At 42.2% G+C, this 18,662-nt stretch overlaps 1 protein-coding gene across 2 annotated transcripts in view; it reads right to left on the reverse strand.

Annotated features, from left to right (window-relative positions):
• Positions 1 to 11,726, reverse strand: part of exoc6 (exocyst complex component 6) — a 36,934-nt gene extending 25,208 nt beyond the window's left edge. For both annotated transcript variants that reach the window (XM_083687183.1, XM_083687184.1), the window contains exons 1-4: positions 11,618 to 11,726; positions 2,595 to 2,766; positions 559 to 606; positions 345 to 435 (exon numbers count right to left, since the gene is read on the reverse strand). In XM_083687183.1, coding sequence (XP_083543309.1) covers positions 345 to 435; positions 559 to 606; positions 2,595 to 2,766; positions 11,618 to 11,715 — 409 coding nt within the window. In that variant the 5' untranslated portion in view covers positions 11,716 to 11,726. The remainder of the gene's footprint in view (positions 1 to 344; positions 436 to 558; positions 607 to 2,594; positions 2,767 to 11,617) is intronic.
• Positions 11,727 to 18,662: the final 6,936 nt, after the last annotated feature.

Consider the following 18,662-nt stretch of genomic DNA (forward strand, 5'->3'; position numbering starts at 1 on the left):
GTAAACAAACATTGTATCGCTTCAAAATGGATGCGGATATCACAGACTGTCAGCCCTTGCTTCCAGAGTATGGTCTATGAATGTGAAAGTGGTAACATTTCCCAACCCCATTCCTCAGCTTTGGCGGGGGCAGATGTTTTGTTGCTTTTCGAAAAAAAATGGTGGCTTTGAAAGTCTTCTTCTTCTCCTGAACTGCTAGACCAATCTGCAGCACATTTTCTATGCATTATTTATGACCCAAGGAGCAGACCTGGCTCAATACATCTCCAGTCTGCTCCGCTATTAAAGCCCCATGGTTAGACTATGAGTTAGCCACACCTTATGTTTACGTTGAACAGTCTCACCTGGTATACACAGCTGGAGCTTCTCCACGGTGGTGGCCATGTTCCTCTGCTGGATCCTACAGCGAATCACTTCTTCTGTCTGGGCCGTCACCTGACATAAGGAGAGGTCAAAGAGTGCAATTAACCAACCTGGTCATTCAGAGGATTTGTCCAAAACTTTATTCGCTTTGCTCTTCATGACAAGCGACAGCTGACAGGGCGACAGACCCCTTACCTCTTTCCCGGCGTCTTGCAGTCTCCGGTTGGTGTCAGTAACTTGGCCCTGAAAGAATAAGATCACTTTGGTTAGACAAATAAGCACCCAGCCCCCCCCACCTCGTTCTAACTGCTCATCCTTGTAATCAGATCATGCTTCATGAGGGGGCAAGGACAAAGGCGGGCAAATTCAAATTAAATGCGCAGCGGGAACTTGAACTTTTGCTCGGGTTGCTTTTATGCGCGGTAATAGCTTGTGACAGCCCTTTCTGACAGATTCTGTGACAAACTTCTCGATTTTACTTTGGGATTTTTGAACTTTCCTTGTCGCTCCGGCTCTGTCAAACAATCCAAATCAATGACCCAATTGACCACTGGTCCCTTCTTGATAACCCTCAATGAGCTCTGTGCGTTATTCATTGTCTGGGGCCGAATTCGGGGAGCCATTTTCTGGTAATTAAACATTCTTATTCTTTTGGCACTGAATACAAACACTGGGTGGTTGATTCACATCAAATGGTGGAGACCCTCAGCAACACAGTTTCAGTGTATGGAGCTGCAGGTGCAGGGCCAGCACCAGTTCCACAGACTTTCCCACATAGCAACTCTCATTAGGTCATCGTAAGGAAAGCACTTTTGGGGTTTATTAAAAGTCTCATTAATTCTTGGACAAAGATGCCCATTGACCTCATTGATGCTGTATCTGCTCACTTGTTATCTGAATATGCTTTATATAATGCATGTCTAATTACAAACCTTGGGTGAACCACCCCGGCACCATCTGGTGTACATACTTCCACTTTCCGACGTGGAAAGGGAGCTAAAGAGATTTGGCCTATGTGCCTGCATGGCTGAGCTTGGTGGAACTTTTGCTAAACTCTCCAATTAGTCCGGCCCTAAGGTGGAGGCGGGTTCATAGTTTAATGGTATAGATGAGCTAGAACTCATTCATACTCCAAAAATCTGCAGGGCGTATTTGATAGGCCTTCTTGTCAATGATAAACCTAAAATTATACAAACAAAAAAAGTAGGCTAACAATTTAATTCAAAGTTCAAAACCACAAAATGACATGTCAATTGCAAGACAGAAGCAAATTGAAGAAGAAAAAAAAAGGATTAGTTTCAGCACCCACTCACGCGAACCGGTTTGCATCAACCATGTTTTGCCTTGAAGCAATCTAAATCCTAATCCATGCTAGCACTTAGGGGTGCTAAAGGTAAGAGGTAAGAGAGCCCTTGGACTATGTGACCAGAGAGCACCATTCAGTAACGGCCAATCTTTGCTCAGGGAAATCAAGTGGGAAGGATTTGGAGGGACAGACTGAAAGCACATCTTCAAACCCTGAAGAGGAGGTAGATTTAATGCTAATGGCTAACCTTAGCATAGTGATAACGCCAGAGTGTAGCCTTAGGAGCCAAGGCATATTTCAATCTCAACTCTCAGTTCTACTTCACTCTGTAATGTTCTAGCACCTCTAGGGGTGTGTATATCTCACTCTTACCACAGATGTATCTAGAATATGGGATAGTTCATGGAAAATCTGATTTCTGTGGTGACCTTCACTTCAATCAACACAGCAAGACACCTTTTACATCCATATCCTGGTTATTCAGCAACAGCAGACACATTTTCCAACATTATGGAAGTGGATGGAGCCAAGTTTAATGCCCCTTGTGGCCACAAAAGGGATCCCATCAGCTTCTATTATATTGGAAAATGTGTCTGCTGCAACTGCCAGTTGCTGAATAACCAGGATATGGACTTAAAGAGTGTCTTGGTGTCTCAACTAGAGGGAAAATATGTGGTTAATCACAAACATTTGATTTTAGAGTGAACTATCCCATATTTCAGGTAATTTGACTAAGAAAATACTGTAGGCCTATTCTCTTAGGCAGCAACAACATTGGGAAGCATTACAAGGGGGGTGAGCCAATTGACAGCTGGGAGTTGATGTGCTATTTCACTTGGGTAATGTTAGTCCAGGTTGACCTGACAACTCTGTTGTGTTTTTATATGTTCAGTCAGACTGCAGGCTCTCCAGCTCTCTTCCTCACCATCAGCTTCTCTGCGTCTGCCCGGACTTTGAGCAGCTCAGTGATGGCATCCACAAAACCTTGATGGTGGAAGTTGCACATTTTCTCGATCTCTCTGTCATGGTTCCGTATCCTGGCGTCAAGTTTCTCCATAAACCTCTTGTGCGCGTTAGGCTGGTCATCGTAAACCGACCTGAAAGAGAGATCAGGTAATGGTAGATTTAGTGTCACAACTCCAGAAAGAGGACACTGAATAAGCGATCATTTATAGCAAGGCAATATAGAAAACGTAGGCCTACATTTCATGTCATGGTTGGAATGGGTATAGCCTCGATATCAATCATATCAACTGAATCAAGCTTGACTAAGAGTCGGCCACTTCATCAATTACAGTAGACCATCAATTCCACCTCTTTTCTTCAGTTCACAATATCTTTTGGCCTTTTCTGATAACTGGGACTAGGGAACTAGGCTATTTCAAGCTAGCTCACACGCCTAGCCCCTCCATAAACCATGAGGAACTGGCTGAGAAAATGGACCGGGTGTTCCTTGTTTTGCAATGTGTTGCAAGATCACTTCGAGGCACTGATCCAGATCGCTCCTCCAGCCTGCGCGGGGGTTGGCGGGGGCTCAACAAGCCCAGATGGCGAGGCTATGATGGATGGAGTCACTCTCACAGGAGGGAGACAGAATTTCAGATATCATTCACATCTCCATACATCATCTGTGAGAGACATGCGCATGATGCTGCAGATTCAGAAAACAAGAGGAGGCAACAACAAGACGTTCTACCACAAAGACCACGGGGCTAGGCTACACCCCCCACAGCCCCACAGGTGTCGGCTGTGCACAACAGAGCTGATAGGACAGAGAGAGTATTCAAGGATGGCTAATGTTCCCCAGTGTTTTAATGACTCAATACTCGGAGGAGGATTTATGAGCTATCCTAATTCATGTCTATATGTCTCAATACTTTGACACATAACATTCTTCAACTAAACTAGAGCCATCGCACCATCTTGTGGAAAAACACTGTACAACAAGCCAAACATTTTGTCAACCCTCATATAAAAATGTAGCTTGTCCAGTCTTTGTTTTAAGCCCACAAGTTACATCTCAAATAAAAGGTTAATTGTAGAGTAGACCTAAAAGAAAACATTTGTCCAATGAAGGATAGAGTTCACAGTGAGCTGTAAGCTATGACAGAGAGGACTTCTTCAATTTGTGGTCCGGTGGCGCCCCCTCCTGGGCAAATGGTAGACTAACACCAAGAACAGAAACCATTCATATAAAATAAATGGGCTAGGCCTATACCCTAACTTAACTGTATTATTATTATTATTTTTATTTTTTACTATACTTGGTTATGCAATTTTCTTAGGCCTACATTAGATCATGGCAGTGTTGTTCACAAGTGTAGGGCTGACTGAGGGAGTAGGCTAAAGCCTAGTTTATTATCAATATCACCACAAGAGCTTGTCCACAGCCTTATCACTTAATGCTGATAGGATAGACTGTCTGAATTCCCAACACACACACACACACACCACAATCACATACACAGTAGATACACCACAATCACATACACAGTAGATACACCACAATCACATACACAGTACACACACCACAATCACATACACAGTACATACACCACAATCACATACACAGTACACACATGATAACCAGAACCCAGACAAAGTTTTCAGCACTTGGCACAAGTGGTGTATGGGCAGTTCTGTCTAAAAAGACCCATGAGGATAAAAATGTGAAATATATCATTTATAATGTATCTATATTTTTGGGAGTAAGAGACTATATATTTGGGAAAGGGTTAAAGTTAAAGTCAGAAATACATTTCTCAACCATCCTCTATCTTAAAAAATAGGGATAAGCAAAGGCTTTGACTTCTCGTCAATCATACGTTTTGACTGATATTGATTTTGTTTATGAATGAATAAGTGATTAAAAACGACACTTTTTTTATTTTATTTTTTTAACCAAATTGGTAGAATGACCAAATCAAATCAGTAACGGAATTACTGAAATTGAATTGGCTACATACACTTATTGTACAGGTTGTACCTCAAAGTTGTTCTTCAGCTGTGAGATCCCTTCAAGAAACCCTTTTGGGTTCCATGTAGAACTCTTTTCACAGAGGGTTCTACATGGAACCCAAAAGGGTTCTAGATGGAATTTAAAAAGGTTCCAAAAGGGTTATTTCACAGGGACAGACAAAAAACTGTGGGAAATCATACAGTAGTAGTTACAAACCACTGCATCAACATCCTCACCAAGCACCGCATCAACATCCTCATCTCATGCTCCAATAAATGGAGACTTCATTGTTGTTGAGTCCAGTGGGGAAAGCAAAGCCAGTAAATCACACAAATATGAAGCGCAAGTAACTTCCATTGAGAATGATGACATACATGTTGCACACTTCTACAAAAAAGACATCCAGGGAGTTATCTTCATCATGAAAGAGCACACTGACAAATATGGTGATGTCACGAAGACAAAGAACTTTTTCATTTTTCAGAAGCTATCTCTGAGGCTAGGAGCAGATTGTGTGTGTGTGTGTGTGGGTGGGTGTGTCTACACATAACATAGGCCTACTTGTATTAAATTTTTTCTAAATAATTTTTTTGCTGTCAAAAGCGTACACTATTTCCTTTTGGTATAATGAAGAAAAAGACACTGAAATCCACAAATGTCATTTGTGACTTGAATTACATTAGATTAAGAATTTCAAAGGCAGATTTATGTTTCTTATGTTTTGTAATGTTATATGTAAGTTGATACAATAAAACATTAGTACCTAATGAGAGTGTCTATTGTATATTTCTAGATTTCCTATTTTAGCTATATCATCATGTACAGAATAACATTCAAATCCAGAAATTATGTATTTCTGTCGGTGATCCATTTAATCATTCTGTTACCGTCATTCTGTTACCAGATATAAATCCACTTCACTTACTGTAGCTCAACAACCAAAAGAGATATTTTCAATCTCAATGTATCATATGATAGCTAAGACCCCACTCTTTCTGCAGACATATTTGAATCTTAATTTGGAGCAGATATTTAACATTTAAGAGTTTTGGGGAAACATGGTTACATAAAAAAACTCAGGGAGATTTTAGGGTCATTCTGTTATTGAACTTTGAAGCTGCACAGTTCTTAAAGTAATGTGGGGTTTTTTCAATTGGAATTGTTAGAAGTAGTCCTTGTGCATAGAATTGTATAGTTTGTATAGTTTGCTATGAAGGGTTTTTGTTTGGCATACGTTTGAAAGTGAACCATATTCCAAAAGAGAGCAATAAAATGAAGAACATAAAATCGAAACGGGCAAGACTCATTTATGTAAATCTAGTGCAAAGAAACACAGATGTTTATCCTGTTCATTTACATACAAACACTCACTCTTAAAGCACTTCCTATAACATCATGAATCAATTGTATATCCTCAGGTGTTTGACCGTTTGAATTAGCATGTACCATAGGCTTACTCAAATGTGAGACATTTTATGACAGGGTTTCCTTTAAATAGACTACACACAAAACCCACAGACCGAGACCACCTGTACTTACTGCTACGCCTAGCCACCACCCGAGCTCTGTCTAGTCCCTGAAATAGGCCCATTAGGCTACATGAAAACAGAGTCTACACAAGCAAACATTTGAGCAAACATAGCCTACAATGCATTCTAGGCAGACAACTGCAGAATAACAATTAGTTCAGGCCATCTACCTCCAAGATCTCACAATACTTCTCAGTGAGACTCGCCACAACATTGACCAAAGAAGGCCGTACTTGTTCAGTTGGTCCAGAGTAGGTCGCACACTCACCACATGGTTGGCCACAGCTCATTGCACGGATCAGACCTCAGCCTCAGTGAGGTTTACCAGAGCTTTTCTCAGTGTCAGCAGGAAACTTAGCAGTAGACCTAATCATACTGGTCATCATCATAACATCAGTTATGTCCACAGACACTCACTTCTACACATCAAAATAGGCTCTATAAGAATCTATAAGGCACTATTCTTAATGAATCACATACCAAGGATTAGATTAACATATTTAGCATGCTATGTGCTGCATCACTCCCTGACTGCAATTAAAGGGCATTGTATTCTAAACCAGGAAAAGAAAGAGCCGACTGAGGCCTTGCGTACATTTCAATGGTTTAACCTCAACACGCAATTCTCAATGGTGTGGTCTTGAACTTCTGTCAGTTTCTCATATTTGGCTCAAGTATGAAAGTCTGTTGCCTTAGGTTAGATTATCCAGTGCAATTAAACCAACACAATGGCCTCGATTGTGAATAGAGTGGAACACTCACTCCAACTATCACCAGACTATTGACAGAGTGAATCTTTAGAGCCCTAGACTTCAGATTGCAAAAGCAATAAAGTAAGCCGTTATGAAAAACCAAACAGTTTACTCTTGGTGAAGGCTGACTTTTCCATGGTAAATGCCTGTGTAGGGTTAGCCAATGCTATCTATGAAACACACCAACTGTTGCAAGACAGAGTTTCCTGAAACACGTTAGGTAGGCTTAATGAATGAAAATACATCTGTCAATCTACAAAATATTCAAATGATATGCGCAAACGTTGGATCTGATATGGGCCTAGGCTATATGACATGCTTTAGACATTAAACTGCTTTGTCCTTTCTCTGGTAAATAAAAGTTATCGTTTTCACTTGATGGCAGTCTGGCAATTTCATAAAATACATGGGAGGGTTAGCCATGGACCAGGGCCCATCATGTTCTAACACTGCCTAGAATATCGACCATGCAGTAGTTTGAAGACTAGGCCTATTTCACGAATGGTCTAATCCAGTGATCCTTAATCCTGGTCCTGGAGAGCCACAGTATTCTCCAGGATTTTGTCCCAGCTCAGCAGTGACACACCTGATTCAGCTAATGAAGGTTTTGAAGATTATTTTGGTTTTGAAGTTGATTAGTTCAATTAGATGCGATAGCACTAGGCTGGGACAAAAAACCTGGACCCACGAGCAGGACCAGGCTATACTAACTGGCCTAATCTATTGTCTCACGTCAGACTGGGGGACGAGATTGTTGCGTAGGAATGATGCAATCTGTCAGAAGACTGGGTCTAATCTACGACCAGGACAATGAGACAGACAAAAGCCGAGGAGGCCTACTGTACTTTAGGAAAAAGCTAATAAGCCTTCCTTCAATGTATGGTTAGGCTCGCAGCAACAACAAACATACATCTTGCCTTGTGAGACCAAAGGAAAATGGGCACCGATGATCAACCAATGACGGCTGGCCGGAGGTTCAGCAGTTTCCCAGCATGCCTCTCACACACAGCTACCACCCCCATGTAGGCTGGTGAGTGGGAGGAGGCCACACAAAACCCTTTCTCTGAGAAATCACTGACGCTTGGAAGGAAATGAAGACACACAGGGTCAGGTGTGGTGCGCTCACTTGTTTGTGCAATGACTGAACAACCCAAGAGGAGGACCACTGACAGAGGGTTGATGATGACAGATGATTCTCTCTCCTTACATTGGCAGAGCGGGATGACAATACAAAATGTTCTCAAGTACAGATTTAACCTCGGTATGATCTATACATAATCAAGGAGAAGTGAACAAAGAGTGACCCAGTGCCAGGGTGATTAAATGTGCTATGGGGGGGGGGGGGGGGGTGGTTAGAGCTTTGCAAGGGGCTGCAGATGTTTTCCTCTGCTCACAATGCAATGGACAGGGTGTTTCGTCGCCTAAAAAAAAAAAAAAAAAAAAAAACAGTCTCGGAAAAACAGTCCATCTTTCAAACACCCAGTGCTTATGCAGTGATATCCTGGCCGTGGTGGCTGAGCGAGATCCAGGCAGCAGGTGCTTCCTTTGAGCTGGGTGGGGGAGAGGGCGGGTGGAGAACAGGGAGGAAGAGGTGGCAGCGAGAGGGATTTTCACCAGATGGCCATGCTATAAAGACATTCAGCTATTTGGTCGTAGGATTAGGTATTCGGGGTAAGAGTGAGGTTAGTTTGGTAGTTAGAACTTTGTTTTTCCCAGGAGGAACTTCTTATGTGGAGCGGTAGGCTACAAACAAGTGAAGCGCTGATCCACACCACCAGCACCAAGAAAACAACAATAACCAAACAAATACAACAAGACAGTAGACTACAATTGGCTATGATTATTGTTAGTGGTTAGCGGTGGTGAGAAAGAGCCATTTCCTGCTTTGTAGCATTGCCATCTAGTGACGACCAATGCGTGAGGAAGGGGGGAGGTAAGGCACCTCTCTGATGGTTTCTTTAGCCTGCAGTGAAGAAGGGGCTAACCCACAGAATAGTACTATGCTCTCTCTGCGCAGGCCTCTCTGAAAAGCCACTGTGCAAACAGACAGCCCAGAAAAGAACAATCATGTGGATGCTTGCTGCTTGCTTTTGTTTTGCAAATCAGGGAGTGACTCACTCATAAAGAGCGTCAGATATAACAATCTCTTCCTGGTTTCAACCATCCCCGACAGTGATTCATGAATAGGGGGGTGACCACGCATGTTGCCATTAGCAACCGTCTGTCCAAGTGACCCACTAACAGCTATTGCCTAGGCTTATAATTAGGCTACAAAATCCCACATCAAAGTCCCGCACTTTTGGGGTCGACGATGGCAGCGGGTGGCATTTCACACACTATCGCTATCGAATTAGCTTCACCTAATTCCCAAGATTTGACTCTTTCTACAATGGACAGAGCGACAAGCCAAGTCCATTAGGCATTAGTAAGCCACACTTTTCTCCATATCGGTGGCCCCCACCCCGAGTTTCCCCCAGCGCATCCAAATCCCGTAAATTGTTCTCACTAATAGTATCCTGTTTCCAGAGGGAGGAAAGGGCCGAGCGGCAATGTTTCAGTTAACATTGCTTCCTATAGCCAGGGTCAATACCCCCCTGTAATGACACGAGGACAAACGCCTCCCTCCGCCAAGTGACCTTAATGGACATCCTTAACACACACACAGCCCTAGTAATCAGCAGCCCCCATACTCCGCTATGAGCTTCCTCCTTCCTGTTGTTTGGGCCAGCCAGCCAGCACACCAAGAGGTTGTGTCTTCCTGCCTGCCCCACGCGGCTGCCAGAGGAGATAAAGGGGGAAACTTGTGTTGAAAGAGCAAACAATAAGGCCCAATCTCCGGACACAGAGAGCCTGGACAGGCTTTCGGAGATGACCGCAGGACAAGCCACTCACACGTGTGTCACAGGTCCAGGATGAAAGAAAAAAAAGAAAGAAGAAGAAACCATGGAACAATGAGCCTTGAAGTTGTCAGAAAAGCACCGTCAGCAGCTGCGAGCCATAGACTTTAAACAGACTCGAGGTGAAACGACTCACTAAATACAAAGTGGGGGATATTGAGACATTGACATCTCATGTTATATGAGGGTGCAACATTGTGTTGTAGGCTAGGCCTAACCTATTTGATTCCATTGGCCATTGTCTTCAAATCGCTCCGTAACATAAGCGCATATCTCACGATCAGTCCCAACGCTTATTGTTAGGTGCAATTTGAATTTCTTGTCTGTGATTGATTTTCTGTTGACTGACTCAGGCGTGACTGCCTACGTGATCACTCAAGCCACAGCATAGATGTGTTGAGAGCTTGTCTTGTGCCAATGTCTCCATATGTGCACACAGGGCGAGCGGATGTTTCTGAAATGACACGTCTCTCCTTGCAACACTCAAACTGAACCCTTTCAATTCAACTCCAATTCACTCACAGTGAGAAGCTGAAACGTCTCAAACCTAGAATGAATTCTACTCTAAATTGATTTACGACATTGGGCTGTCAGTAAACTGACAAGAGACGCACACCGGGAAGTAGGCTAACCTCAGAGAATGCCTCTGGAACTGGTTAAACAAGGAAACATAACTGTCATACTTTGACAGGAGGTATACATGGTTCGAGGCATTGCTGCTTTCTCTGGTATGCTAAACAATACCATAGCCCATGGCCATGCTTGCTGGAGACTGACAAGCATTCAGCATCAGTGCAGTTTCTGCATCTCTAACTACCCGATAGTCCATCTAATTTTAAGAGTTGATCAGATCTTGATAGATAAAAAACACTGCATCTGCTAGAGCCCTGTAGAGCTCAGAATGTAAACAGAAGAACTGTGCTGATAACAATCAGGTCTTGAAGGTAGCTTAGTCTCAAGTTAGGTCTGAGTCAACAAGCTAGGCCTATGTGTGATCCAAGGATGAGCCAGACAAAAGCCTAGCTAGCCAACTAGGCAGGCTGACTATGGAAATGTATCCCTGATTGCAACCGGCTTTTAGCAAACTCATTTAATCTGGAAATTACACTAACTAATATCATTCGGCATGCTAACTACTGTAATAACATGATATGAGGAAAGCTACAGTACAAGCTAGCTAGCTACCGTACAGAGCTAGCTACATTACTAAGCCTAAGGTAGGCATAAACACAACATTGTTGGGATGCTAGCTAGCTAGCTGGATGCATATTATGCTACGAACAATCAATATAAGCCACTAGCCAGCTGCTGAACTAGCTATATACTGTTACTAAATCAGTCGGATGTTAGTGCCGGCGACATTTACAACGATCATACTAAATCCATCAAACATAATCAGTATTGATATGGTGGCCAGCCGGCTAGGCCAATACTGCTGGTAACTCGGTCAGTCAGAGATAGCTGGCTAGGTTGCTAGCTAACAACCTTGGGCAAAACGAGCCACAGCCACACCCACTTAATGATTGTTTACAGTTTTGACATGTCATCAATTGTCAATACAACCCACATATAAAGGAACTACACATCAAACAATTGAGTGAATTATGTCTGATATGTAAACGTTCCCAGTTTGCCAGAAGCTAACGGTCCACTTCTCACACACACTAGCATATGGGAACAACGATGTGAAGAAGGCTAGCTACATTGGTTGCTAGCTAGCTAGCTAACTAACAAAGGTCTTGCAAGCTATTGTTCTTGAACATCAACAATTGGATAATAAAAATATTTCCTTAAAAGCCATAATTCCGTACCGAAGAGTGGGACCGACACAAGCTGTGTCGGTGCTCTCAATTTCCTGCAATATACGTTCGTGTTCGGTTATACACTCCAAGGTTTCATTCTCCGCCATGTTGCTTGTGTTCATCACAGTGACGGTGACACTGCGGGGAAAGAGGTTAGACCAGAACCCACCGCTAGGGGGCGGGACGGGTACCTGACAGCTGATGTCGCAGTGACAGTTCTGCTTACAGACTTGTTGTCTCCAAGAGCTGACCTATGATCAGTTTAGGCCACTAACCCTAACCCAGTCAAACATGTTAATGACACAATGAAAAGTAATTCTGACCTTGAATCAGTACTGGGGGTAGTCCTTCACTTAGCCCAATGTATCAAAACTTCAGATCAATAAGCTAATTATTAACACCACCAAAGACAAGAATAGTCTTGTGTTTATAGCTCCAAAATGATTGTTTATGACTATGACTCATTAGGTCTATTATAGTGAATGATTTATTTGAGGCCTGGTTAGTACGGTATTAGGTTGGCAATGACATTCCTTGCTAAATGTTATTTCATACTTCAGTTTGGAACATTCATTTACATGGTTTACATGGTTTGTTTAATATTTTCTTGCGGGAAGAAAATTTGAACAAAAAAATGCTGAGCCAATTCTGCTGTATGTCCTTTGATCATAATGCAATCAAGTGGCTTGAATAATTGGATAATTGTCCATCCTTCAGTAGCTATGAATAGAGTATACCACATGTTTGAATTATGAAAATATTTCACGTTTTCCGATTTTTGAATTATAAATGATACAGTACCTTAAGGTTGTTCCTAAGGGTAGGTCCACTGATTCTAGTTCAGCAAAAACATTTCCATAAGCTTTCTCCTCTCTATTTTCCTCTTCAGGAACACTTGGTAGAGGTTTCTGTCTGTCACTGGCCATTTCTGTATATCTGGGTTTGTGGAGAAAGAGAGAGGGAGAGAGAGAGAGAGTGTGTGTCTATGTGTGTGTGATAGGGCTTTGCAGAATTCCAGGCAACACACCTACTGGGGTCAGCAGAAAAAAGGCAGCTATGGGGGAAACAGCAACCTTGTGATCTGCAGAACTTTGAATCCAACAAAACAGACTTAATTGCTTTTTTGTTAAATATTGCCATGCATGCACCCATTTGACACACTCAAGAATGTCAGTAAGCAATTATAGTCATGTCAATTGTCCATAATTCCAAGAGAATGATCTTTAGTAAATTCCTTTTCTCTATTTGTGTGAATTCCTTTCCTTGTATGTCTTTCTGTATTTGGGGTCATATATTATTGTATAGTTAGTATAATAGTTAATATAATATAATAGTTGCTCAGGTAAATTTAATCTGATCAAGTTGTACAACGTAGGCCTATGCTGGTCAAATAAACGTTCAATTTTGCCTTTTAAATGGATTGCCCCATTAAAGGGTTAGGATGTAGTAGTAGACAATAAACTCTTATCAAAACCCCATACTAGAATTTCCTTATTGCTCTGACAAAAACAAGAAGTGGGTCATGATTGCACACACACCAGTACAGGAAACGGGTCTCAGGCTCAGGAACAGCAGACGGCTGGATGGCATTGTACAGCTGACACTTCCCTCAGAGGTCATTTATCAAACGGATACAGTGTCAGCGCTTAGGCCTAAATGTTAAATCAGAGGAAAAAAATACCCAGAAAAACCAAGCACTGCTGGATTCATGATCAGTCCACACCAGGGACCCTCCGTGTACTTGAACTGGTCAGTCTGTGCCATTCCTCCCTCAATGTGCTCTTCCTGCTCTCGCTCTACCAGTTTCCTCTGTTGTCTTTCCCCACAGAGAAAGGCTTTTCACAGTCCCTGGAACTCTTGACCCCATGTAAATTAAACTCAGACTCTACCAATACCACCAATAGGAAAGATGTTACTGTTTATACAGTACAACATGTGGAGATTCCACTTGCATTCCTTATGAGTTCATATACCATGACAAAAACCTTTATCCTCCATCGTATTGTTTTCCTAGTTGCGTCATACAGTCAAGGGATATTTTAGTCCTGTATTTTGTGAGTCAACCTCTTATTTTCTGTTAATACATCTCCACATTATCAACAAGACAGGGAAATAGTGACTCCGGTCTACTCCCTAAACCACCCACTCTGTGAATCACATCAATTCAACAGTCAAATATGAAAACAGCCTTGTGTTATAGACAGAGACACAGTCACTCATCAGGTTTGGTCATTGGCATACAGGATAAGGCTGCAGGTTTCTGTGTTTGCAGAGACTTTAGTTTTGGGGTTATTGTGTTTCGCGTCAATCCCGGCCAGATTAGATTACCTTGGTTAAGGCATGGTGGGGACCCCTTGTTTACTCACTAGAATCGATAGCTCAGCTTTGAAAAAGTACAAAGAACTCAGGTAATGAGGATATAATGTTTTGGAATAGCTGATAAATGTGTTTGCATGGTTACCTCTGGAGTCGATGCATAGTCAGGGTTTGACCTGCAGAGGGCGCCAAAGGAACCATGTCGTCATGTACCTTCCACCATGCGTTGACTCCTCATACTAGGGGTTACATATGGAGAGCAAGATGAACATACAAATAAACAGTTACAGCTATTCTGCTGCAGTGAAATATGATCTTGCCAAAACAGTTGGATATGGGTTAGGAATAATCTGTTATATGTACTTTTGGCATCCATTATCACCATTAATATCACATCATTTGAAATGGTGTATTGTATTCACAATACTCATGGATTTTCTAATGTTTGAATCAGACGACAATACTGTGGACTTATGAAGGTACTTTTTTTCTAACTCTCTCTCTCTCTCTGTGTGTCTCTCTGTCTCTCTGATACTCCATGTGGAGGACCCTTCTCTGCTTGAAAATCGCTCTGAGAGGAACTGTAATGTTCTTCAAGTAGCCCATTTGACAGAGATGGCTATTGCTCTGCACACAAAACCCTTTCAGTGGCTGCTGTGTCTCTTGAGACCATGGTAAGTGGGGACATTTTCCAAGAGAAAAAGGACATGTTAAGATGGATGTGTATGTGGATGTGTATTCCTCTCTGCTTCCTTCATTTAAAGGGGTCAAGGTGGGTGCTGTCAGTTTGATTGAATGGAGAGTAAGATATTTATTGCTTTTGACATTTTGCACTGGGAGAAAACAGCACATAGACTATCTATAATAAGTAACATTAGAAGTAAAAATAGTCACAAAGCTATTCTGAGTATGATAAGCAACTAGATAGACCATGTCTATCTAACATCTAGCAGTCAACCAGTTGAGAGTGGTGATATTGCAACACTCTTCTAAAAAAGATGTATTTTCTTCATCGACTTTTGAAAACACACTTTTTTGTTGCTTATCTCAGTAGTATAACAGACTAGTCTGAAGATAATGAAGGAGACTAACTCAATCCACTTTGTTTCCTCTTTTACACTGAGTGTGTGAGACCACCCCTTCTAAGCTGTCATTGTTGTGAAATGACCCGGCCACGGCTCAGTGATACAGCGTTCATATAGAAAGGGGAAGTGAAAGGCCCAGTACTCTGAAATCCCACACACTGTTCAAAACCAGTGCCTCAATAAGCCCCAACAGAAAGATCTGTCACCTCCTGATAGACCTTGTTTTTATACACTCGAACATATGCAATAAGTGATAGGGAAATCCTCAGGGCGGGTTACAAAGGCCCCTCTCTCTCTCTCTCTCTCTCTCTCGCTCTCTCTCTCGCTCTCTTGCTCTCTTTCTCTCTTTCTCTCTCTCCCCCCTCTCTCTCTCTCTCTCTTGTTCTCTCTTGCTCTCTTTCTCTCTCTCCCCCTCTCTCTCTCTCTCTCTCTCTCTCTCTCTCTTCTCTTTCTCTCTCTGTCTAATGCAATCTGATCATGTGATGAAGCCCTAAACAAAGTACAACTGGGAGGAAGTGATAAACAGAACTTCCTGTCGCAAGCTGCCTAAGATAACACTTTCCATGGATGGCAGAGTGAGTTAAGATTCAGAGAGGAAAAAACGACTGTTTGTGCCACCTAGTACTAGTATTGTCCGTCGAATTCTGTGGCTAAACATGGAGAGATGCTGTTTTTTTTAAAATTCCATATCCAGCTCTTTTGTTGATAAGTAAAGATTTACAGATAATCTATTATGTTTAATTGCATGATAATTATCCAATAATTACTATTATGTTGGGACCACCGGGTATGACAAAAATGACCACTTTTGTTTTGATGTAAGTATCTGAAGGTAAACATTGCTATCTTACCTTTTCATGGTAAGAACAAAGTTGTGTGTGTGTGTATGTGTGTGTGTGTGTGTGAGGGTGTGTGTGTTAGGACTGATTCCAGGATGTCTAGGAGGGACACTGGGATATCTGAGGGTCAGTAGACAGTGTCAGACTGGGATTAGTCAAAGAGTCTCTCATCCCTTCTGATGGTGACCCTGTGGCGCCCTGCCTCATCACTTCACTGCACACCCACAGTCACACACCCACAGTAACCCTAACCCTAACCCTAACCCTAACCCTAACCCTAACCCTAATTGAGACATCAATTTGAGTACGGTGGGGTTGTGTTGAGTAAATGCATCAGTGCTGGTTAGATTTTTATTTGAGCATATAACTTCACCTCATTATCTTCACATTGCACAAACATATGAAAATTCAGAGGTACATTCACACATGCAATAGGCACGTCTGTGGTTTGATATGATGACAGAGATTGACGGGATCAGTCTCTTTGCCACATTCTCTTTGGGAAAGAGTCAGTGTGAACTGATGCTGTAATGATAACATTAACAACACCTCTCATGTACTGTACAACATGCTCTTCCCTCAACTCCATTGAGAGAAATCTTGTACTGAGCCGGCCGCCTGCATTCCTTACCTCTCAATTAAGGGTGTTTCCTCACATTTTCATCTTTGTTTTCACAGTCCTCAGCAGGCCAAAGGGGAAGCAAAACAAATTAGTGGCCATTGTTCTGGGCCCCAAGCTCTCCCAATAACATTATTTGTGGAAACATACATGTAAGAATAACTTCCTGAGTGATGGAGATTAATAGGCTGTGTCGAGAGGAGATAGTCCCCCTGCCCCCCCAGTAAAGGCCTTGAAGCTCATCCCTCCTTCTCTCTCTCTCTCTCTCTCTCTCTCTCTCTCTCTCTCTCTCTCATTATTGCCCCCCCCTCTCTCGCTCTTGCTCTCTCTCTCTCTATCTCTCTCTCTCTCTCTCTCTCTCTGTCTCTCTCTATGCACAGTGCTGGCACATTCCATTACTGCTGAGAGAGGCAGGAGAAAATGGTCGTGACTCAAATCCCTTCAATTGACAATGCAGAAAAGCAGAAAACAGGATATGTGCTTCACACAAAACTATGTCTTCCCTTTTGGAGCAGAACTCTTGCAAATGACTATGGAGAGAATCTCTATAACAAATAGACCTACAGTAGAACCCAGACCAAACACAGGGTGGTGGGTGGACATGGACTTTTTAATTGTGTTTTCACTTTAATTGTGTATTTATTTCTTATTTTGTTTAGCACTGTTGACATTGAGGAATATATAACCTTAGTGTTAGAGTGTAGTTAACCTGTGTGGTTCAATGGAAGTGTAATATTCAACAGTTGTTTTATGTTTTTTTACTGTTACCACATTGTGGTTGAGGAACAAAACAACAAACAACCATATTTCCCCCCTTAGGCCATCAATGGACTAGATAACAGGCTACATGCTCATCATACAGGGGGTTAAAGTCATAAATCAAAATATGTCAGATGTTTTCAGACCTCAAAACTGGTTCAATATAGAGGTAAATCGATGTCCCAGGACATTTTTTGAGTAGATCTAGCTAAATGTTTCCATACTAAATTATTTGAAAATATTTCCTCAGGTCAAGGCATATTGCTGGATCTACATATGCGGCGTGCTACTATTGACTCACCTTGACATTTAACCACTTTTGACTCCTTCTGACAAACACTTCTACGTGAACTATCCCTTTAAAGACAGGGCATATATTATTCCTATTACTCCTCTTGTATGTCCATTAGCTGAACTGTCTTTTGGACTTGCCAAACACATATAATTTCCTTGAATACTGTATGTTTGAAGCACCACTGCTCCAAGTTCCTGTGTCCTGTGCATTGTCAAGGCTCTCCTAAAGCCAGTGGAAGAGATCAGCTGGAGGGTCGAGGCAGCCTACGGTCGGGGGGCTACAGCCACAAGTCCCATTATCACCCACTTGCCTGACAAGTGCTGCCTTTATTTGTTTAACCTCAGGGTCAGTGTTTTATTTTGCAGGTAACTGGGACACCACTTCAGATCTCTCCTCCACGCCTGCTCTCTCTCTCTCTCTCTCTCTCTCTCTCTCTCTCTCTCTCTCTCTCCCCCCCTCTCTCTCTCTCTACATCTCTCTTTCTTTCTTTCTCCTCTATCCTCTCTTTCTCTCTATCCTCGCAAGAAATGTACTTCTTTTCACTGTACAATATTAAACAAATGGTATTGTTTCCCAATACCAAATAAGCCCATTGCTTGTCTAGGGTGATTGTAAATGAAGCCACTATACAGCCGGGTGGTCTGTAGCTAGTTTAACAGTTGCTGGTATTGATTTGCTTATCCTCACCAGACCAAGAACTTTCAGCTTCAACAGACACACACGGCCACGGTTGGAAACTCTCAATGGTGGAGAGTTAGTTTTACAAGGGCCTATGTTTACTTAAGCAGTTCAAATCAATGGGTTGGCCATAACAACAACACGATCTGTCATAAAACCAGTAGCAATCAATAAGCTTTTAACTCGCAAATTTGATGTGTTGTCTCAGTGCACTGATAAGAAAGTCTATGCAGTCTATAACTGCCACAATAAGCCTAGCTAATAGGGGGTCTATTGTATACAGACTGGCAAAACCAGATAAGATTCTAATCATCTCCTTTGATCCGGCTGTCCAGAATTCCACAGCTCCACCGACTGTTTGACGGACAATGTGCTACAATGCAGTCTTTGTCCAAAGAAATACAGTACAGTAGACATAGGGAAAAAAGAAACTTAAAAGGAAGATTTATGATTTGAACTAGCT

The sequence above is a fragment of the Argentina silus genome, assembly GCF_951799395.1.
Source record: "Argentina silus genome assembly, chromosome: 16".
In the NCBI taxonomy this organism is placed as follows: domain Eukaryota; kingdom Metazoa; phylum Chordata; class Actinopteri; order Argentiniformes; family Argentinidae; genus Argentina; species Argentina silus.